At 35.4% G+C, this 24,465-nt stretch overlaps 1 protein-coding gene across 4 annotated transcripts in view; it reads left to right on the plus strand.

Moving 5' to 3' along the window:
• Window positions 1-24,465, plus strand: part of MINDY2 (MINDY lysine 48 deubiquitinase 2) — a 98,702-nt gene that overhangs the window by 69,746 nt on the left and 4,491 nt on the right. Inside the window, exons 8-10 of one of the 4 annotated variants that reach the window (XR_014326496.1) lie at window positions 398-592; window positions 1,865-4,092; window positions 4,538-8,743. Coding sequence is in view for 1 of the 4 variants with exons in the window: in XM_082847700.1 (XP_082703826.1) it covers window positions 398-592; window positions 1,865-1,993 (324 nt within the window). In the remaining 3 variants the exon portion in view is untranslated. Of the gene's footprint in view, window positions 1-397; window positions 593-1,864; window positions 8,744-24,465 lie in introns of those variants that run through there. The other 3 variants (XR_014326497.1, XR_014326495.1, XM_082847700.1) reach the window with 3 other exon arrangements.

The following is a 24,465-nucleotide window of genomic DNA, read 5'->3' on the forward strand; positions in this document are numbered from 1 at the left end:
ATGATTAATATATAACAATTATATTAATTGTTAACAGTAGTTGGCTCTGTGTAATGATATTATGGTAATCTTAACTTCCTTATTTATGCTTTTTTACTCTGTAACAATTTTCTACAGACATGTGGTTTTTTTTTTAAGCTTTTCTGAATGCCTTATATACTGCTTCTAGAAAGAATTTCAAATGAATATTTAAAATATTTATAACAATGGCAACATCACTGAAATAATTTCATACCTCCCAAACAAATATATAGAAAACTTCTATTTTTACATTTACCCTCTGGTATGTTTTTTAAAAGCCACTCTGATAGGTTTGTAGATATAACCCCTATATTCACACACGTTAGTTCTTGGATAAAATCTCATAGCTAAAAATGGTTATCATTTAATTTCTTAGGACTATCTTATGGCATTATCTCTACAACAAGAACAGCAGAGCCAAGAGATCAATTGGGAACAAATACCTGAAGGAATCAGTGATTTGGAACTAGCAAAGAAACTCCAAGAAGAAGAGGATAGACGAGCTTCTCAATATTACCAGGAACAGGAACAAGCAGCAGCAGCTGCTGCTTCTGCTTCTACACAGGCCCAGGTAAAAACTAGTGTTCTGATTCTTAAATATAATGATCACTTTAGCAATAAAGAAATTTGTGCTGAGATAAAAACTTTTAAGTTAGGTATTGACTCTGTTAGCATTTTTAGCATCCATGGATTTTATGACATTGTCCTAAGTTTGTGATTATCTTAATATATTTCTAAATTAGTTAATTTTACTTTTTCTGAGGTTCTGATGGGAAGATTTTCCAAATTTATTAAGTTCTTAATAGCTTCAAACAATATAAACCAATATGAACAAATCTTTCCTATCAATTAGAAGGCAGTATGAGGTACTGCTGGAAAGAATGTAGACTTTGGAGCCAGATAAATGTGGATTTGCATTTTCTGCTTCTGTCTCCCCTTACTAGGTGCAACATGGACAAAGTCCTCTACGTCTCTTAGCTTCATTTTCCCTATCTGGAAAAAAGAAGATAATACTTAACCCTTAGGTTTGTGGTTAAGAATAAATAATGTTAGCATTTAATCCAATGTTTGACATGTGCTAAATATTCAACAAGGGTTAGCACCTTTCCACTTTCCCCAGCTAAATGTTTTAAGCACTGAAAATGTAAATAAGGGGGTTTCTATTTCTTAAATCTCATTTCATTAAATGAAAAAAATATTCCCCTTCTTTTATGTTTGTACCATGCTAGAACTATTCCTTTGATTTGGGTATTCAAGAAAGCTTGATGCCCTTTAAGATCTGATGAAACTTTAAATATAGAGGTCTCTATTAAAATAGGTATAACATTTCTATTTCTAGAAATATTGACTACTCCAAGCTTAAAATTTAAAACCTACCATGTTATGATTAGCTTTTCACTAAAAAAGTTCTCTCATTGCACAGAATACACATTTCACACTCTGAGTCCTCAGGGGTTTTTTTCCCTCCTTTTAAAATCTGTTTATTATAGTATTTAATGAGATCTTGGAAAACTATTGTAGCTTGCCAAAAGGTGTCACTTTCTTTAACATTTCCTAAACTTTAACATAAGTTATCTTGAATTTGAGTCTTCAGGCAATATAATGCTATATGGTATTTATTGTTTGAAGTTCCATTTACTTAGAATAATGGATACATTAATTATATCTATTCTGAATGATAGAGGCAGTTTATTCAGATACCATATCACATAACAAGTCTATACACCAATAGCCTTTTTCCATTAATAATTCATTTCACTCCTGTAGTTTTTCTTTCTAGATAACTATGCTTAAGCATCTTGGAAAAATTGTGGTAATTTTTTCCTGTTTATTTTTCTTAAAGCAAAGCCAGCCAGCACAAGCCTCTCCATCGAGTGGCAGACAATCTGGGAATAGTGAACGTAAACGAAAGGAACCTCGAGAAAAAGATAAAGAAAAAGAAAAGGAAAAAAATAGCTGTGTCATTTTGTAACAAGTGTGGGTCATGTTGGAACCATCTGTATGTCTTCAGAAACAAAACCATAGGAGGAAAGGAAGAAAAACCGATAAATACCGTCTGTGCCTGATTTCCCAATGGATTTTGTTCATGTTTTTCAGGGGAAAGGTTGTTACTTAGTTACAATCAGACTTTTTCAAGTCACACAGTACACTCTTCATGAGCTGGAGTTTCATGTTACAAGTTGAAAATGCTGTGTGTTGTCATTCATGAAAAATAATGCACTTGTAGCCAAATAAGCAAATCACAGCAAATTTGTGTCATAGTGACATTCATAACTCATATCAGTTAGTAAGCTATTTCATCTTCTATTCTAACAATGAATAGTATTCATTGTTTCCTTCCTCAAATCTAAATATTAGCACAATAATTTCTGAAATTAATTTTTACAATGTTAAATTATGATCTAATCCATGAGAAACCAGGGGTTTAATATAGATTTAAAAAGAAAAGAAAAGACACAAATAACAAGAATAAATAACCCTCAATTGTATATTGGACTAGTTCAGCCCTTGAACAGCTTTACGTTTCTTTAGGAATGTACATTTTAGATATATCTTGAGAACTGATAATGGAGCTTGGATTTAATTTAGATAGAAAAAAAAAAGATTTGTATTTCTTTTCCAATAAAAAAAATTACATAACACCAATACTCATCAAAATCAAATCTTAATAACTTTGTAGTATTATAAAATTTGAGGAATTTTGAAATCTTTAATAAAGGTTACTTGGACCACAGTTACTATTTATTGATAGTGTGATAAGTGAGTATAAAGAGGAAACCATGTGGATGCTAGGCCTTGTAAATATGGAGATGTAGAAATAGAAAAGGAGATAGTTCAGTGTCTACCTTTTTCTAAAATTACCTTGAACCTTAAATTTTAAATGTTTATTTTCTAGAAAATTAAGTATACTTATTAAAACCAACAAAAAAGCACATTTTTGAAATGATGTTAGATACTCTCTCAGTCTAGTGGAAAAACATTAGTAAAAATCTGTTTGAGGATAAGAATCTGGAGGAATTTATGTAGAAGCAATCAGATTATTCTAACTTATGAGAACCAAATAAACCTATAACATCTTATAGTGTTTCTAGGATTCAGAAAGAATATTTATTGAACTTTATTATGAGGCAACACATATTTTCCTGTATTTCTATAGTTTGGAAAACTATCCTTAATAGTCCTTTTTATATGCTTTATATTTAAAAGTTTGTTTTAGTCATTTTTGAAAAGACTGTTGCTGCTGCAAGTAGTTACGTGATTTACATTCTAAGCCTCAGTAAATTTGTTTGTTCAAGAGCATCTTAATCTAACCTGAGCATCCACTTGGAGAATGCTTTTTGTGGTCTGGGGTGACAAAAGACTACACAAAAAATGTGGTCTTGATTTCTTAAGCTATGTCCTTAACATTCTCCGTGATCCAGGACCAGATATAAGATAAATCTATATGTAAAAAGTAAAGTCTTATTTATGGAAGAAATTATTCTAAGGGAAATATCCAGGGTCAAGCTGTATCTTTTACATCCTTCTATATTGCATGTCTGTTTATGTTATACCATTTGTTATTCCTTCAAATTTCATATGCTAGCATAAGTCATCAGAGAACCTGTTTGGGGTATAAAACTTTCATACAAAATATTTGGTTAGTCTCTTAATAATAACCCAGAATATGTGTATATTGCTAAAGTAATCAAATGTACTACAGAATTCTCTATTGGCTCAAACAAGTTGATTTTTAGGCCAAGTTTATTCTTGATATCACTCTGTTGGTTAAAGGAGGAAACTCAGACCTCAGTGTTTGTTTTTCCCAGAACAGATAGTAGTGACAGTGCATTATATTTTATTAAGAAGCAAAACAATAAATCCTTAGAAATTTTAAAAAACATATTTGAGGCATATTTTCCCATAATTATATACTTAACTATTTATTGCCCTTGCAAAATATATGTGTAGAAGGTATTCTTCTGTTAATTGTTACTGTCTTAATTTGTTCCAAAGATAACACTGCCATTCTGCAGTCCCATTAGAAGAAAAAAAAATTCACTCAAAACCAGCAGTGCTGCTATCAGATAAGTAAATGTCAACGTATACTTATAAGAAATAACTAAGAAATGTAATGTGTTTGTTAATTCAACCTTTTTCTATGTAATATTTCCCAGTCAGGCTTTCTTACATTCCTGGAATTCAGTTTGATATACCAAGAGTAATAATGATAAAATGTTTACTTTGAATACTGTGGGGGAAAATTAAATGTTCAATTCTATTTAAAAAAAAAAACAAACTTTTGAGAGATACTGGTTTCCCATCCTTGAAAGTTATAAAGAATTTAGAGCTATTATGTCTTTATTTTGCTCAAGTCAACAAATTACATATTCAGACATTTCATTGTTGGTTTAGGTGCACTGGAATTTGATAGTGGTATATTAAAGTCTTTCCTTCACAGTATTTTATAATGCTTGAAAACTGTTACATGTGCACTGCTAGTAGAAATTAGAACTTAAACATTTTTGTTTTTAAGATTTATAGGCTAGATTAGAGACACATTTGCATCAACCAGTCACCTCTTCTGCAACCAGAGCTAGCAAAAGAAGCAGATGAATGAATGGATATGGTCATTGAACTGTCTCATACTTCAAAGACTTTTCCTTAAGGTTAGTGACCAGTCTTTGTTAACAGTATGAAAATTTTCTTCATGTTAATCCCATTGAATCAACAACGCTGTGATTTATAATATGTTATCAACACTAAAAAATACATCGTGTGTGTGTGTATGTGTGTGTTTCTGAAGTAAGGATCCATGACTTCTAATAGATTTTCAAAGGAGTCTCAGATTTAAGAATCATCATCACCAAGCTGTTTAAGGCAGCTAAAATTGGAATTGGCTGCTTCCTATAATATGCTGTTTCAATGTGCATAGTTAAAGTAACTTATTTCATGTTTCAAGATGTCAAGTTAGTAGTTGAATGAGACATAGATTTAAGGTTAAGATTAGTCTTTGGAATATATGTATATATTTTTTGTCTAAAATTTCTAGTATTTGACTACTTATGTTTTGAATTCTTCCTCATACTTCTTGATCTTAGCTTAATTAAGCAAGTTACTATCAGAGATTAGTTGACTGAACCCAACATTAACCATTTTGTACTTTCACAAAACCTTAACATTTTGTTTTTAATGAATCACCAACTCAGTTCACAAAGAGACGCAAGATCTTGAGAGGAAAGAGGACTAGAAGTAAAATATATATTTAAGGAAAGAACTATCATATTAATGTTGGCATATAAAGCAGATATTTGTAAAATTCTGCTGGAGAAAAATCAAGGCAAGAATTTCTAGAACTGTCCTAAAACAATCTCATTTATTTAAATTTTTTTTTAAAAAAAAGCAAAAAGCAAATTGATTGTAAAACATGATGGAAAGCTTATGGCTTTTACCTATCACAGAATATTTGGGCATACAACTTAAACTATAATAATAAATTTACTAATGTTTGATAAAATAAGATGGAGGCATTAAAGATGGCATATAGTTTGTATTTTAAGGTATAGGAAATGTGAAATTCTGAATCATTTTGTCTAAAAACCTGGCTTTTATCTTGCCTTCGGCAAATTTACCATGCCTCAATTTACTCTAAATATCTAAAGGATGCTCATTTTTAGTGCTTTGCACCTTGGAATAAAGGGCATAGTATAAGCACAGGGTATTATTGAAATAATCATAAATATTACACACATCTTTTGTTCTTGAATGTGTAGATTTTTTCCCCCAATGACAATATTTCTAAAGCCAGTTTTTTGTTTTTTTTTAATGCTGTCAAAGTTTGTAGAATTATCTTGTCTTTGAGCATGGCATCATCTCTTCCCCCCATTTTTTTTTTTCTTTTGCTACGCTGCACAGCATGTGGGATCTTAGTTCCTTCTCCAGGGATCAAACCCGTGCCCCCTGCCAGGGAATTCCCTCTTCCCCAAATGTAGTATTTTACAGTTGCTTTTGTGTTCTGTGGGCTATAGGATCAAAACCAAGAGTATTTTGGGAGTATAAAAGCATTAAAAATCTATTTTTTCTGATATCTTTCATATTTCTAAATATTTAGATTCTCTTTGCCTCTTCATGGAACAAAGTACAATGGGATCAGGTTACTAATACATATATGTAAACATTTTGCATGGATGGGATTCATTTAGATCTCTTAAGTACTGTCCTTTTTAGGGCTATTTAAATTATTTATGTTTTTTAAGTGTAAAATGTTATTTGATAATATACAATTAAATTTCTTTTAGAAAGTGACCGAAAATAGTAAAATAACGGGCTTCCCTGGTGGCACAGTGGTTGAGAGTCCGCCTGCCGATGCAGGGGACACGGGTCTGGGAAGATCCCACATGCCACGGAGCGGCTGGGCCCGTGAGCCATGGCCGCTGAGCCTGCACGTCCGGAGCCTGTGCTCCGCTAACGGGAGAGGCCAAACAGTGAGAGGCCCGCGTACCGCAAAAAAAAAAAGTAAAATAACTAACCAGAAACAGAGTTCTTAGGTCTTCTAGTAATTGAGTGTCCTTTTTGACTGATGTCCAACACTTCTAAAGCTCTTGGGAAAACATAAAAAAATTGTGGTTACTCTTCGCTAGTGACACTTTAAAACTAAAATTATAATTGAAGGCTTCTTGAACAAAATATACTGCAATATAGAGATAATGCAGTCTAAGGAACAAATTGCAGTTTAACTGATAAGTTTAACTGATTTTGAAGATCTGTCTAAATTTTAACTCATGCATGTCTTACTTAATCCCATTGTTTCTGCCATTAGAAATTAGAGTTCAATAAATTGCGATACACATATATATTTTTACATGAAGGATTCTAGTTTCTAATTTCACTTTTCTGATCTCAAAAAAATTCAACTCAAAAAACAGGGTAAAAGTCTTCAGCTATTGCCTCAAGTTTAGCTTTATCCTGTTGAGCTGAGAAAGGATGAGATTTAGATTTGTCTGCTTATAATAGATATTTTTTCGGTCATGGTACTATCCCAGATAAGGTGTTGAAATACCATGGCAGAAACATATAAAATCTAAGCTTTAAACCACAGTAGATTTAAAGAACAAAAAGTTGTAGTAGTATTCTATAATGTCTCTACTTCATCTGATATTAATTCTAAGAATTCCTTCAAATCACTTAATAATTTGTCACCATTAACTTTACGAACCTTATATCTATCCTCACTGTAATATCCTATCTTGAGAGGCAGGGGTGCCTCCTAGGTTAGAGGGTGGACAAAGCAAAATTCTTCTGAAGGTGATCCTGGCTTATTTGGCTCTAGTAGTCACAACTTTAATAGGAATTCAGTAAACTGAAATACCCATTTAAGTTCCCAAATCAGTGACCTGTCCAAATGAGCATTATAACTGAAATACCCTGAAGAGCAGTTCTAACTCATGAAATGTGTTTTTTAAGACTAAGACTGGCATTTAATCTGTCCTGTATGTCTCTCAATTTTGTCAGTTTTTGTTGTTTTTTACATCGTGGTTGTATGAAATAACCATTTTTTCCAGGGTATAGACGATATCCTAAAGCTTTACAGATTTTTAAAGATGAGGATTTGAAAAGCTTCCAGTAGTTTTTGTTAAAATGCTATCTTCTCAGTAAAATAACAACTATTGTTTTCACACATCCACATATCACAAGTAGGACAATATGATCGGAGATTGATGTATGATTGCTACCCAACAATCAGCAAAAGGGATAATCTTCACTTGTGAAACTTCAGAGGTACCCTGAAAGTCATTTCCTAAAGTTAGTGCATGTGAGTCTTTTTTCCTTGAATTGTGCAGAATAATTGGCTTGTGGCACAAATTTGGAGGAGTAGCAAGTGAAATGGTATAATGACTGCAGAGAAAGTGATCTTGAAATACAACAAGAAGAAACAAATTTTCTTCTTCCACTTTATTGCCCAGCTATTTGGGTCAGGAGGTTGCTATGATAGATCTCTATGCCAGGCCAAGAATGGCCAATTGAAATAGAGTTCTCAAAGAGTTTAAATATATAGATTGTGTATGAGTGCCTATTTTTTTTTTCTCCTTTTCTTTACTATCTTAATGCCCTTTCTACTTCTGAAATAATTCATCTGTTTTGCTTTATGACCAGCTTTAATTCTAGTTGTAGAATGATAGCAACCCTAGAGATTGATAGAAAAGAGCATTGAAATACATTTTTTGAATAAAGACACTTAAAAGCATCTACCCAGCTTAGGGTTGAACTGAATTTCTATGAAAGAAAGTTATTGTTTGATATGCTAATTATGCTAAAACCATTTGATTTTAAAAAGTAAGTCTTAAGTTTCAGAAGTTTCACTTTTGGAGGATACTCCTAAAAAAGGCATATTGAACACAGATGGGAAAATATAAAATATTTCTGAAAGAATTATTCAGTATTATTCAACGTTTAATTTCATGTTTGTTATTGTACCACAAGGATAGCGTCATTCTTGGATTAAAATGTTGGATTTTTGTTAATATACTTAAATCTGTAACCAGTGGTAACACCCTTAGTATTTTTTATTATAGATTATATTTTATTTCAATAAACTTTGATATTTAGACCAAAAAGTCTTTCTGCTATATATATTAATCTCATTAAGCTACTTCTTACAAATGTTAAGAGTGGGGAAATGGGGAATTGACATTAATTCACATTTACTTAGGATTAACTCTTATCATACTTGGACCAACTCTTGATAAAGACAGTGCTTTTCCCTCAAGAGACACTGAACAAAGAAACAATTAACTCTAAATTATATAATAGTTAACTACCTGATCCCAGTGGTAGATTTGTTATATCTGATACTTCTATTCTCTTGGAGGACTAAGTTAGCAAGAACTGAGGAGGGAATATTTTCTCTTTACACCATGCCAATCCTAATATAAAGTTTTTTGTCCAACAGTTTTTTTGTCCAACAAAGTTTTTGTCAGCCGATGTCTGGCATTTCTCTGTGAAAGCTTTCTTTCTTTCTTTTTAAATTATTTATTTATTTATTTAGGCTGCACCAGGTCTTAGTTGCAGCATGCGGACTTCTTAGTTGCGGCGTGCATGTGGGATCTAGTTCCACGACCAGGGATCGAACCTGGACCCCCTGCACTGGGAGTGCAGAGTCCTACCCACTGGACCACCAGGGAAGTCCCTGGGAAAGCTTTCTTAGACTCCCCAGCCTTCTAGGCAGAATTAATCATTCCACACAGTGTTTTGACGACTTCTCCTCATTTATAGCACTTAAGGTAGACTATGAGCCTTTTAAGAACAAGGATCATGTTTTATTCATCTTGATTTTCTTGGCAATATTACATGATCATTGGCACTTTAAATGAACCTAATATCTACTTAGAGGAATTTTTTTAAATACCTATATTATGTGGTAAGTTATATTGCTTGCCTGTCCTTTAAATAAGTAAGTTGAGTTATTTAATCAGTTTTCCCCTTTAGCATAAAAGTTATATAGATAGAAGGAACCAAAATCCTTAATCTGTTTTCCCCTACCCCCTGACTCCCCTGATTTTCTGTGGGTATCATCCTGTATCCTCCTAGGCTGCTTGGGGAACAGCAGCCGCAACAAAACTAAAGTAAGCAGCCTTGTTCTTTCCCCATCTCATACCCTTTTTACAGGGTCTCTTTCCTCACTTTATATTATCCTATTAAGTACATACCTATTAGTTTGTTGGAGCTGAGATCTGAAGCCAAGCAATCTGACTCCAGAGACTGTGCTCACAAATATATCTGGAAGGGGACAGATAAATCTAGGTCAGGTCTGTGTTCAAATTCTGACTCTTGACTTTTTAAGACACATCTGTTTCAAACCCTGCAGAAATCTTCAAAATCAGGCCTATTAGCCTCCTTTGTACTCACTAGTCTTAAAGCCAGTTAATTCTGCACAGCCTCTTTTCTCAACTGTAAAACAGAATAATTTCTCTCTCTTAAAATTGTTATAAAGATTAATGTACTTAAATTGTCAAATACATAATAAACACCCAATAAATTATAGCAGATTGTGGATAACAGACTAGGGATAACTTTTTTCTTACCAGCCAAGAACTTTAAACGTGAAAAAACACCTCTTTAAATTAGGAAGGCCCCTTAATCCTTATAAAAGTAAACATTTTTTGATTCTCTCCCAATTATAATGCTGATCCTACCATAAGAACTGAGATCAACCTGGACTCAGAAGGGCCCAGAGTGAAAAACATGGAACAAACAAAACTTCAGAATACATAAAATAATATAATCATAAATTCCAGATAAGACTTTGGAAATCGTGACATGTTCTCCCTGGAGATTCATTAGTTTACTCATTTATCAAGGAAGATTCAGGAAGTTAGACTTAATAGGAAGGACCATATTTGGACAGTCAATGATCTATCTTTAAAGCTATGGCATTAAATTTTAAAATTAAGTGCAGTAGAAGTCAAGAGCATAGGACCAAGAAAGTCAGCCAGGCTGAAGTCAGCACCTTCAACGATGTCAGGGTCATGTAGGGGAGTAAAGAATAATTTTCCTTCTACTACCCTTCTAAGTTCTTGGCTGGGGCCTTGTACAGAAGACAGATTAATAAGAGAAAAACAAATTTATAATATGTTTACATGGGAGATAGGGAAAAATTAGTAACTCACAGAGGTAGCTTAGAATTCTGGCTTAAATACCATTTCAGTTAAAGACAAAAGAAAGTGTGTGGAGAGTAAGGTTTGTTATGCACATTAAAGTCTTTAAATTGGTGCCTTCTCCATTGATTAGATTCTCTTGTGATTTAGTCCTCCTCTTTCTGGTAAAGGAAGATTTCCTTTATAAGTATAAATTTCCATTACAAAGAAGCAACTTTGTTTTCAGAGCTTCTGTATCTGCTATTTCTCCAAATAATTCTTATTGCAAAGAGGCATATTTTGGGGTGGCATATTCTGCTACCCTTCAATCAACTCAGGCAAAAGGTGATAGCATTTAAAGGATTCTTCATCCTTTTGAGGACTTTTCTTTGGGCTGCCAACTTTACTAAATAAATCACTATAAAGAAGTGGTGATACTTTAAATAAAATATAGTAGCCTCTGAACCCTGGCATTCCACTGAATGTCCTAGTCCTTAAAATATGGAACTAACTGGTTACTAATAGGTATTATATCAGCAGTACTCCCTATTTATTGGAATATTATCATGTATCAGACATTGAGCTGTTTATATTCTTATCCTTACTTAATCCTCACAAAAATTTTAAGAGATTGATACTATCACAGTTAAGGAAACAGAAACTTGAAAGATTAAGCAACTTACAAAAAGTCAGTGCTAGTGGCAACTTGAAATTTAAAACTGAACCTGTCTAATACTCTATAGTCCATTCTCTTTACTTCACAATTATGGAAGCATTCACAAATTTGCATACCTAATATGTTCCAATGACCTCCTTCCTTTTTAAACCACTTCTTATATTTCTGATATTTTTCATCTACATTTCTGGTATCCAATCAAAATTTTAAGCCTGGGATCACTAAAGATTTGCTCCTCTTCTAGATGTGTCATTGTTTTAGTCCTTACAGTTAGGTCTATGATCCATTTCAGGTTAATTTTTCTTTTTCTTTTTAATTGAATAAATTTGATGTGTAACACTGTGTAAGTTTAAGGTACACAGCATGTTACTTTGATACATTTATATATTTAATATGATTGCTGATTGCTCATAATATGCTTATATTACATAATTATAGTGCAATATTATTGTCTATATTTATTACACTGTGCATTAGATCTCTATGGCTTATTTACTACTTGTTACAAGTCTATACCATTAAGCACCATCACTCTTATTCCCCACCCATCACCGTCCCCTAGTAACCACCATTTTACTGTCTTTCACAGTTTTAACTTTTTTACATTCCACATGTAAGTGATATTGTACAGTTCTTATCTTTCTCTGTCTGACTTATCTCAGCATAATTTGCTCAAGGTCCATCCATGTTATTGCAAATGAGAGAATATCTTCCTTTCTCATGGCTGAGTTATATTCTGTTGTTAATGTGTACATACCTTTTTTATCCATTTATCGGTTGATGGGTATTTGGGCCATTTCCATATCTTGGCTGTTGTGAATAAAGCCACGATAAACATGGGAGTACATATATTTCGTCTGAATCCTGTTTTCATTTTTGGGGGGGGTATATACCCAAAAATAGAATTGCTGGATCCTATGGTAGATCTATTCTTAATTTTTTAGGAACCTCCATATTGTTTTCCATATTGGTTGGACCAGTTTACATTCCCATGTATAAGGGTACCCTTTACATCACATCCTTACAAGCACCTGTTGTCTCTTATCTTGTTGGTGATAGCCATTCTAACAGGTGTGTGATGATATCTCATTGTGGTTTTGATTTGCACTTCCCTGATGATTAGTGATGTTGAACACCTCTTCATGTGTCTGTTGGCCATTTTGATGTCCTCTTTGATAAATGTCTAGTTCAGCCCATTTTTTATTTGGATTGTTTGGGCTTTTTGTTGCTGAGTGACCAAGTTATTTGTATATATTGGATATTAACCCCTTATCCAATACATGGTTTGCAAAAATTTTCTCCCATTATTTACATTGTCTTTTCATTTTGTTAATTGTTTCTTTTGCTATGCAGCTTTTGAGTTTGATATAGTCCCATTTGTTGATTTTTTTTCTCTTTTTGTTTGTGCTTTGGCATCATACCCCCAAAATTATTGCCAAGATCAATATCGATGAGATTCTTCCACATGTTTTCTTCTAGGAGTTTTATGGTATCACGTTTTAAAAATTCAAAAAATTCATGTTGAGTGAATTTTTCTGAGTGGCCTGAAATATAGGGGTCCAGTTTCATTTTTCTGCATGCATTTTTCCAGTTTTCCCAGCACCATTTGCGGAAGAGACTGTCCTTTCCCTTTGAGTATTCTTGGCTCCCTTCTTGAATATTAGTTGATTGTATATGTTGGGGATTAACTCTGGACTCTCTATTCTGTTCCATTGGTCGACGTGTCTATTTTTGTGCCAGTACCATACTGTTTTGATTATTTTGGCTTTGTAGTATAGTTTGAAATCTGGAAGTGTAATACGTCCAGCTTTGTTCTTTTGTCTCTGGATTGCTTTGACTATTCAGGGTCTTGTATGGTTCAACACAAATTTAGGATTGTTTCGTCTATTTCTGTGAAGAATGTCTTTAGCATATTGATGGGTAATGCATTGAATCTCTGAATGGCTTTGGGTAGTATGTCCATTTTAACAATATTAATTCTTCCAATCCATAAGTATGGGATATCATGCCATTTGTTTGTGTATTCAATTTCTTTCAGTAAAGTTTTGTAGTTTTCATTATACAGATCTTTCATTTACTTAAATTTATTCCTCAGTATTTTATTATTTTTGATGCTATGTGAATGGGATGGTTTCATTTCTTTTTCAGATACTTCAGTGATTTCGTATGTTGATTTTGGAAGGCAGCTATGCTCACCACTGTACCACCAATGCTACACTGTCTGTTGATTTTGTATCCTGCCACTTTACTGAAATTGTTGACTAATTCCAAGTTTTTTTGACCAATTCTTTGGGACTTTCTATATATAGGATCATATCATCAGCAAATAATGACAGTTTCACTTCTTTCTTTCTGATTTGGATGCCTTTTATTTCTTTATCTTGACTAATTGCTCTAGCTAGGACTTCCAGAGCTATATTTAATAGGTGTGGTGAGACTGGGCATCCTTGCCTTATTCCTGACCTTAAGAGAAACATTTTCAATTTCTCACCATTTCATTTCTAATTTTATTTGAGTCATCTCTTTTCTTCTTAGCCTAACTAAATGTTCATCAATCTTGTTTACCTTTTCAAAGACCCAGCTCTTAGTTTTGTTGATTTTTCTATTGTTTTTATGGTCTCTATTTCATTTATGTCTCCTCTGACCCTTACTATTTCCTTCCTTCTGCTGACTTTGAGCTTAATTTGTTCTTTTTCTAGTTCCTTGAGGTGTAAAGTTATATTATTTGAGATTTAATTTCTTAACAAATGTGTTTATTGCTATAAACTTTCCTCTCAGAACTGCTTTTGCTGCATTCCACAATATTTGATTTGAGATAAATTTTAACTTCTTCTTCCCTCTTTCTTTCCCTCTTTCTTCTTTTTCTTCTTTGATCAAATGAAGTGTGTTGTTTAGTTTCTACATATTTGTACATCTTCTCACTTTCCTCTTATTGTTGATTTCTATTTTTTTTTACCATTGTGTTCAGAGAAGATAGTTGGTATGATTTCAAACTCCTTAAATTTACTAAGATTTGTGGCTAATCATGTGACCTCTCCTGGAGAATGTTTCATGTGCACTTGAGAAGAATGTATTCTGCTCCTGTTTGGTGGAATGTTCTGTCTATTAAGCTCATTTGTTCTAACATGTGGTTCAATTCCAATGTTTCCTTGTGGGTTTTCTGTCTGGAAAATGTATCCCTTGCTGATAGTGGGGTTTTGAAGTCCCTAACAATTATTGTATTGTTGTCTATTTCTCCCTTAAATCTATTATTAATTGCTTAATATAGTTCGGTGCTAGGGTGTTGGGAGTGTGTATATTTACAGTTGTTGTATCTCCTTAATGTATTGACCCTTTATCATTATTTAATTACTTTCTTTGTCTTTTCTTACTCTTTATGACTTGCAGTCTTCTTTTGTCTGATATAACTATGACTAAACCTGCGTCTTTTCATTTCAATTTGCTTGAAATATCATCATCCATCCTTTCACTTTGACCCTATGTGTGTCTATAAAGCTGAAACGAGGACTTCCCTGGTGGCACAGTGGTTAAGAATTGACCTGCCAGTGCAGGGGGACACAGGTTTGAGCCCTGGTCCGGGAAGATCCCACATGCCACAGAGCAACTAAGCCCGTGCACCACAACTACTGAGCCCGCATGCCACAACTACTGAGCCCGCATGCCACAACTACTGAAGCCCGCATGCCTAGAGCCCGTGCTCCGCAACAAGAGAAGCCACCGTGATGAGAAGCCTGTGCACTGCAACAGAGTAGCCCCCTCACGCTGCAACTAGAGAAAGCCCTCATGCAGCCAAAAAAAATAATAATAATTAAAAAAAAATAGAATCTGTAATTTTAAAACTCCCTGCAAACAAAAGTCTAGGACCAGATGGCTTTCCTGGGGAATTCTACCAAACATATAAAGAAGAACTTACACCTGTCGTTCTCAGACAATTCCAAAAAACTGAAGAGGAGGAAACACTACCAAATTCATTCTGCAAGGCCACCATTACTCTGATAACAAAACCAGACAAAGACACCACAAAAGAAATTACAGGCCAATATCTGTCATGAATATAGTTGCAAAAATTCTCAATGAAATATTAGCAAACCAAATCCAACAATACATAAAAAGGATAATACACCATGATCAAGTTGGATTCATTCCAGGGTCGCAAGAATGGTTCAAGATACGTAAATCAATCAACATATGTTCATTGACATTAATGTTAACACCACATTAACAAAAAGACAAATCTGCATGATCGTCTCAATAGCATTTGACAAAATTTGACAAAGCATTTGACAAAATTCAACATCCATTTATGATCAAAAACTCTCACCAAAGTGTGTATAGAGTGAACATATCTCAACATAATAAAGGCCACTTACAACAAACCCACAGCCAACATAATACTCAACAGTGAAAAGCTGAAAGCCTTCCTACTAAATTCAGGAACAAGACAAGGATGCCCACTGTCACCACTTCTATTCAACATAGTATTGGAAGTCCTAGCTACAAAAATAAGACAATAAAAAGAAATGAAAAGTATCCAAATTGGAAGGGAAGAAGTAAAACCATTACTATTTGCAGATGACATGATACTTTATATAGAAAACCCTGAAGTCTCCACACAAAAACTATTAGAATAAATAATTTCAGCAAGGTAGCAGGATACAAGATTAATATACAGAAATCTGTTGTGTTTCTATACACTAATAATGATATATTAACAAAAATAAACAATTGGGCCCTAATTAAACTTAAACACTTTTTCACAGCAAAAGAAACCACAAACAAGATTGAAAAGACAACCCTCAGAATGGGAGGAAATACTTGCAAATGAAGCAACTGACAAAGGATTAATCTCCAAAATATACAAGCAGCTCATGCAGCTCAATATCAAAAAAACAAACAACCCAATCAAAAAATGGGCAGAAGACCTAAATAGACATTAGGCTGAGTAAAAAACTGAAACTCATTAGGTTGGGTTAAAAAAAAAAAGATAGTTTTAAACTGAACAGTTCCCAGAGGTATGCAGGGCAATAAGTTCAAGCTTCAACCAGCCAAAGCAGAGAGTTCTGAGTGATCAACTAGGGCATACATTGTTGACCACAAAGAAAGCACCCCACAGTATTATGATTAAACTACCCCTTGAATGAACAGATCCTGAAAACAAAGCTCATATTTATCAAACTGATGAACAAATAACTTAAATGCCTTATATTCCTTGAAGGAAGACAACAAAATCCATACATTCAACAATACAGCATTCATAATATTCAGCATCCAGTCAAAAATTATTAGACTTGCCAGAAACCAAGAAAATGTGATCCCTAACCAGGAAGAAACCTCAAATGAAAGGGATTGTAAGAGATTTTAAATTAGCAGACAAGGACCTAAAATACTATTGTATATTTATGTATTTAAAGGCAAACATGAACATAATGAAGAGAGAAATCAAAAATATTCTTAAAAAACCAAATAAAGCATTTAGAGATTTAAAAAAATACGTGAAATAAAATTTTCACAGGATAAGATTAACAGTGGATTAGACATTGCAGATGAAAAGACTGGTAAACAAAAGCAAGAAGATTAAATGAATAAAAAAATAAACAAGTTCAGTGACCCTTGAAGCAACATCCTCTTAGAAAATACATGTAAATGAAGTCTTAGAATAACAGTACAGAGTGTAGAAAAAACAAAAATGATGGCCAAAGTTTTCTTATTTGATTTTTTAAAAAAGTTACAGAGCCACAAAGCTCAACAAATCACAAATAGGAAATACACACACCAACACACATCATAATCAAATTGCTAAAAACCAGTGATAAATAGAAAATCTTAAGCAATCAGGAGAGGAGAGGGGGAGGAATATCTCATCTTTGCACCTTCCCACCCAGAATACTTGTTAAAGTTATCCAATAACGCAAGACCCCTAGACATTGGCTGGCGCCTTAGTAGCTGTCACCACATAACACATGCCAAGGGACTGATACTTTGAACAAAGGGCTCACTGCGTTGTACCAAGGAGAGAGATTCCTTTGGTGCTAAGTCCCAACCCAGATCCTTTGGAAAGACAGCCACCTAGGAGTAGACCATGCCCCTTCCCTTCCTTTTCCCATAACCACCTAAAAGGTTGGCACTATGAGTCATCAGGCAGAGATACAAAGTGAAAGCTGTGGCTTCCCCAATGAAGCAAAAGGCAGATCTGAAGCACAGTAGTTTCCATCTTTCAAAAATACCATGGTATTTCTGCAGCACAGCAAAGGGATTAGTTTAAACCTAACTTAAGCCAAGCGTCCTTAAACCAGACAACCATTGCCATGAGAGAGGTCCCTAACCCTAACAATACTGATTTAAGGCTCTCTGGAGGAAAACAATATGAGCAGAATAAAGGACCTCCCCCCAGTATATGCAGTGTCAAAGGAAGGAAGGAAAGGAGAGGAGGAGGGAAGAAGGGAGGGGAAAAGGGAGGGACAGCCAGTTTAATGAGAGACATAATGGTCTCTTCAAATAACGTAATTTTACTCTAGTCTGCAAATAGATGCCTAAATGGGTCTCTATCTTGCCCCAGGCCTTAATCTCTCTTAAGTCTCCTTGGGTAACTTACACCTTATAGCAACTTAAAACAACTTTCCAATGCTTGTTCCTATCTTTAGAGGCTTTGTCTTTCCTCTATGTATATGAAGACTCATTATATATGAGGCCCTTTTAATAATGTCTCCCTGTATCTTTATGGATTTTCAATCCTGCCCCCCACCGCGTAAGGGTCGGAAGCTAGATCAAGGATGCATAGTCCTTTTGGACCCATTAACTGTGGATTATCTGTCAGGCTAGGCACCTGCCCATCGGATAGGAGACCCTTTTGAGCTCGAACTTCCACTACCTGAAATCTTCTTCAATATCCAGATAATAAAGGGGTGGGTAATTCTTCTGAGCTCTCACTCCAATCCCCTCAAGGAAATAAAAATGAGTTGTCGAGGGTCATCTCCATAGACAGTGTGGACTACCAAGAAGGGAAATAGAAAATCCCACTTAGTGAATGAAAATTACATTCAGAGAGAATAATAAAATCACCATATCCCATAATGATGAAATCAAAATCAGTATCAGGCAACAGAAGCCTGCCAAGTGCAGCTGTGCACCATTCCATTGGCTATTTGTTTTGTTACTTTTGGTCTGTGTGCTTTTGTTGGTTTGCAGTCTGGAGGCCCAAACCCTCCAAGCAAGTCACTGTTTCAACCAAACATAGCAAATGTTGAGGCCTGCATACCATCAAGTGTGAATAATGCAAGCTCTGCAGCCCAAAGGTCCTGCCAGCTTGCCTGCCAACAATCAAACCAACTCATAAAGCAAAAGGCCCATAATAATTGGCTTAGTTGGAGGACCTGCCTGCAGTTTAATTCTAGATCTCTAACTACCTCAGCCGTGGATATTTAAATAAACAACTTGACCGTTAATAACATGCACCTAAATCAGGCCATAAGGTTTAAAACCTATTTGTTGCAGAATTCCCTTCATCCCCCATCGGGGGAAAACCTAGGACTGTTGGGAGTTTTTAGATTTGGCCAGCCCTATATGGGAGTTTAAATGTGCCAACTGGGTTCTGGTACTTTGGCCCAATTATGGCAGTACCATGGATGCCAGCATCCCTTTTGCTAGCTGTGTACCCACAAAGCTTCTTGACTTAAGCTTGCAAGTAAAGCTCCCAGGCCCAACATTGCCTTCAAATTCCACAAGCGGCTTATTCTCCTTATACCATAAAGTCAGAAAAACGTGAGCCCTATCAATCTGAGTGGGTATCCACTTACGAAGGACGCACCAGTCCCACACCCCAGATGCCACTGCTGTGGTCCAGGAGTTCACCACTAGATGACATCGCCTCAGACACCATCTCTCCTGTCCAAGATCTGCGCACCAAACGCTGAGACCACTGCCCAAGCTACGCCCATGGATGGCCTCTCCTAAGCCACTGACAAATTAGACACAGGTCACTTATTGCTTCTCCTCTTTTGCTATGAGGGGTCCTATTATGCTTGCTGTTTATGTGGCCCATGATCCTAGTATACTCCTTGCTCTCTGCCAAAATATATAGCTTTATACTCCCATGTCTAATGGGAAACCCTGTTTCCCAAATAGCACTACGATCTGTGTCATTCTAAAAATTAATGAAAATGATTGCTTTCCCCAGGAGGCAACTACCTCATATGAGCCCACTCCCCACTGCATTCTCCTACTCCCCCCTCTGGCTTGCCACTTCTCACCTTGCATGTCTGACCATGGCTACCACACTACCCTTGCCCCTTGGTTACAAATACTACTGACATTTATATATACCTTATTGAACTCTCAGTTCATTCTCTCCAACAATATAACTGCAGAACCTACCACCATGACCCAAACACACTAAGATATTGTCATGAAAAATATAACTTAGACTTTTAACATACCTGACAACTCCAAGATATTGTTAGAGACCTCTAACAATTAGAGGTCTCTAATATTGTTAGAGACCTCAGAAATTTCAGATCTGTTTTCACGGCCATGTAAATGGGGAACTTAGTTATGGCCAGCCCATTAGGACTCCTTGTACTTCTGTCTTCTTCCTTTTCACTCTCATAATAAAATATTTTCTATGCCATTCAGGGCAACTTATGCTCTACTCTCTAAAATTCTCCTCTACTATTCAGGCCACTCAAATGCCCCAAATAACTGAACTCGAAACTGATGATAAGACATTAGGGGTCAATTGTAATATTTTTAAAATGCTATCTTAAGATATTTTTTATTGAGGTATAATTGACAGATAGGAACTGTACATACGTAAGGTGTACAGCTTGATGTTCTGATATTGTGAAATGATCACCACAACCAACTAATTAACATATCCGTCACCTCACATAGCTACCATTTTTCTTTTCTTTTCCTTCCTTTGTAGTGAAAACACTTAACATCTCTCTCAGGAAATTTCAAGTACACAATACAGTATTGTTAACTATAGTCACCATGCTGTACATGAGACCTTCAGAACTCATTCATCGTGTATAACTGAAACTTTGTCCCGTTTGACCAACATTTCCCTATTTTCTCCTTCCTTCTGTCCCTGGCAACTGTCATATTCTCTGCTTCTATGAAATTGACTATTTTAGATTCCATATATAAGTAAGATCATGCAGTATTTGTCTTTAAGTGTCTGACTTATTTCACTTAGCATAATGTCTTTCAGGCTCATCCATGTTGTACCAAATGGCAGGATATCCTTTTATAAGGCTGAATAATATTTTATTGTATATATGTGTATACACACACACACACACATACACACATCTTCTTTATCCATTCACCCATCAGTGAACATTTAGGTTGTTTCCAGGCTACAATAAACATAGGAGTGCAGATATCTCCTCAAGATTCAGACTTCATTTCTTTAAAATATATATCGAGAAGTTAAAAACACTATCTTCATCAATTTTAAGCCCCTGGCTAGTGGCAAGTCAGTTTCCCTTCTTGAGTGGCTAAATCCACACCCAACCACTTCCCTTACTGGGCTCTCACACTCCAGGCCACTATGCACCCAACCTAACTGCCGTGGGACAAGGTACCAGACAAGTAAGACAGTCCCTATGCCCCTAGTTAAATCATTCAAATTAGCCAATCCACAGAAGAGTCATGAAACCTAACTGACCACACCTCATTTACCATACATAGGATGCCCCCTACAGCTCTAATTTGTTGTTACCCTGTCCCTGGGTGCAATCTCTCATGGTACTGCATGGTAGCTTTTTCTTGTTCAGCGCTGTAAGTAACAGAGTTTTGCCTTTCATCTATCCCAAGTATCATTGTATCCCACCATCAAAAGAATCTTTAAATGTTATAAACAATTAGAAAACGGGCTATAAAAAATGATCTAAGCTTCTACCTTAAGAGGAGAGAAAGAGCAAATCGAACCCAAGTAAGCAGACAGAAATAATGAATGATAAGAGAAGGAAAAAATGGATAGAAAATAGACAAATGATAAAGAAAATAATGAAACAAAAATCTGGTTCTTTGAGGGTAGAAAAAATTGTAAATTACTTTAGCCAGGCTGACCTAGAGAAAAAGAGAAAAGACACAAATGCCAAGAATGAAAGAGGAGACATCACTAGAAATCCTACAGCCATTAAAAGGACAATAGGGAATGTATTAATAATTTTCTGCCAATAAGTGTGATCACTTACATAAAATGGATAAATTCCTTGAAAGACACAAGTTACCAAAATCAGTTTCAAGATGAAATAGAAAATCTTAGTAGCCTTATGTCTATTTAGAAAATTGAGTCTATACGTTTAATACCTCCTCAAAAGAAAAGTCCATGCCCAAATGTCATCACTGGTAAATTCTATCAAACATTTAAGAACAAAATAACACCAATCTTACACAAACTCCTTCAGAAAAAGGCAAAGGAGGGAACATTTCTCTATTACATTTATGAGGCCAGTAATACCTTCATAAGCATTATAAGAAAAGAGAACTACAGGCTAATATTCCTCATGGAAACAATACAAAAATCTTTAACAGCAACAATAACCACCACAAAGAATGAAGACTCAAACTGTCTGATTTCAAACCTTGCTACAAAGCAACAAAAATAAATATGTTACTGTCATAAGGATAGACATATTGATCAATGAAATAGAATTTAGAGTTCAGAAATAGAACCATATGTCTATGGTCAGCTGAATTTGACAAGGTGCCAAGACTATTCAACGGGGAAAGGATTATCTTTTTGAAAAATGGTGCTGAAACAACTGATGATACACATGCAAAAAAATGAAATTTGACCCTTACCTCATACCATATAAAAAAAGTAACCCCAGGGCTTCCCTGGTGGTGCAGTGGTTGGGAGTCCGCCTGCCGATGCAGGGGACACGGGTTCGTGCCCCGGTCCGGGAAGATCCCACGTGCCGCAGAGCGGCTGGGCCCGTGAGCCATGGCCGCTGAGCCTGTGCGTCCGGAGCCTGTGCTTCGCAATGGGAGAGGCCACAACAGTGACAGGCCCACGTACCGTAAAAAAAAAAAAAAAAAAAAAAAAAATTAACCCCAAATTGATCATACACCTACATGTAAGAGCTAAAACTGTAAAACTCTTAGGAGAAAACATACTGGTAAGTCTTCATGACTTCTGGTTTGGCAATGAATCCATAGAAATGACACCAAAAGCACAAGCATCAAGAAAATGTAGATTGTACTTCATCAAAATTTAACACTTTCGTTTTTCAAAGGATACCCTAATAAACTGAACCACCACAGCATGGGAGGAAATATTTACAAATCATATATCTGATAAAGGACTTCTACCTAGAATATATAAAGAATTCTTACAACTCAATAAAAAAAGGCAAATAACAATAAAAAATGAACAAAAGGTCTGAAGAGACATTTCTCCAAGGAAGATGTACAAATAGCCTATAAGCACTGGAAAAGACGCTCGGCTTTATAACTCGTCAGAGGAATACAAACCAAAACCACAACAGATACCATTTCACACCCACTAGATTGGCTAGAATAAAAAGAGAGTAAATATTGTAAGAAAAAGGAAAAATCAGAACTTGCATATACTGTTCATGGGAATACAAAATTGTGCAGCCAATTTGGAAAACAGCACGACAGTTCCTCAACATAGAGCTACCATATGGCCCAGCAATTCCACTACTAGGTGTATACCCAAGAGAAACGGAAACATATGCCCACATAAAACATGTTCAGGAATGTTCATAATAGCATTATTCACAATAGCTAAAAGATGAAAACAAACCAAATGTGCATCAGATACATGTATAAGTGAATCACACTGCTGTACACCTGAAACTATCACAACATTGTTAATCAACTATACTCCAATACCAAATAAAAAGTTAAAAAAAAAGAAAACAAATGTCCATCAGCCAACTCTGAATGAATGAACAATGTGTGAAATAACCATACAGGTAACATTTTTCAGGCATAAAAATGAATGAAGTATTGATACACGCCACAACAGGGATGAACCTTAAAAACATTATGCTAAGTGAAAAAAGCCAGTCACAAAAGATAATATATGATTTCATTTACATAAAATGTCCAGAATTGCCAAAACTATAGACAGAAGGTAAATTAGTGGGTGCGTAGGATTAGAGTCAGGGGAGGGAAGTGAGTGAGGTGACAATTTAAAAAGAGTACAGGTACTTCCCTGGTGGCGCAGTGGTTAAGAATCTGCCTGCCAATGCAGGGGACACGGGTTTGAGCCCTGGTCCGGGAAGATCCCACATGCTGTGGAGCAACTAAGCCTGTGGGCCACAACTACTGAGCCTGCTCTCTAAAGTCGGCGAGCCACAACTACTGAGCCTGCATGCCACAACTACTAAAGTCGTGCACCTAGAGCCCGTTTCTCTTGTTCTCTGCAACAAGAGAAATGACTGCAACAAGAAGCCTGCTCACCGCAAGTAAAGAAATCCTGTGTGCAGCAATGAAGACCAAAAATAAAAATAATTAAAAAAAAAAAAGTACAGAGTTTCTTTTCTTTTTAATATAAATTTATTTATTTATTTTTGGCTGCGTTGGGTTTTCGTTGCTGCATGCAGGCTTTCTCTGGTTGTGGTGAGCGGGGGCTACTCTTTGTTGTGGTGTGCATGCTTCTCATTGCAGTGGCTTCTCTTGTTGCAAAGCATAGGCTCTAGGCGCACGGGCTTCAGTAGTTGTGGCACGTGGGCTCAGTAGTTGTGGCTTGCGGGCTCTAGAACGCAGGCTCAGTAGTTGTTGCACAAGGGCTTAGTTGCTCCATAGCATGTGGGATCTTCTCAGTCCAGGGCTCGAACCCGTGTTCCCTGCATTGGCAGGTGGATTCTTAACCATTGCGCCACCAGGGAAGCCCCAGGGTTTCTTTCTGAGGTGAAAACTGTAGTGATCACTGTACATATCTGTAAATGTATTAAAATCATTGAGTTGTACACTTTTTAGATTTTATTATTTTAAAAAACTTTTTTATTATAGAAAATTTCAAACATACATAAAAGTAGAAGAAATAGTGTAATAAAGCCCCATGAATCCATCAATTAGCTTCAAGAATTATCAACACATGGCCAATCTCATATCATCTATATCATTCTCTTGTCCCCTCTCCTTTTTTTTAAAATAGTAGGCCCTTGTTGGTTATTC

The sequence above is a fragment of the Leucopleurus acutus genome, assembly GCF_964270905.1.
Source record: "Leucopleurus acutus genome assembly, chromosome: 1".
Taxonomy (NCBI): domain Eukaryota; kingdom Metazoa; phylum Chordata; class Mammalia; order Artiodactyla; family Delphinidae; genus Leucopleurus; species Leucopleurus acutus.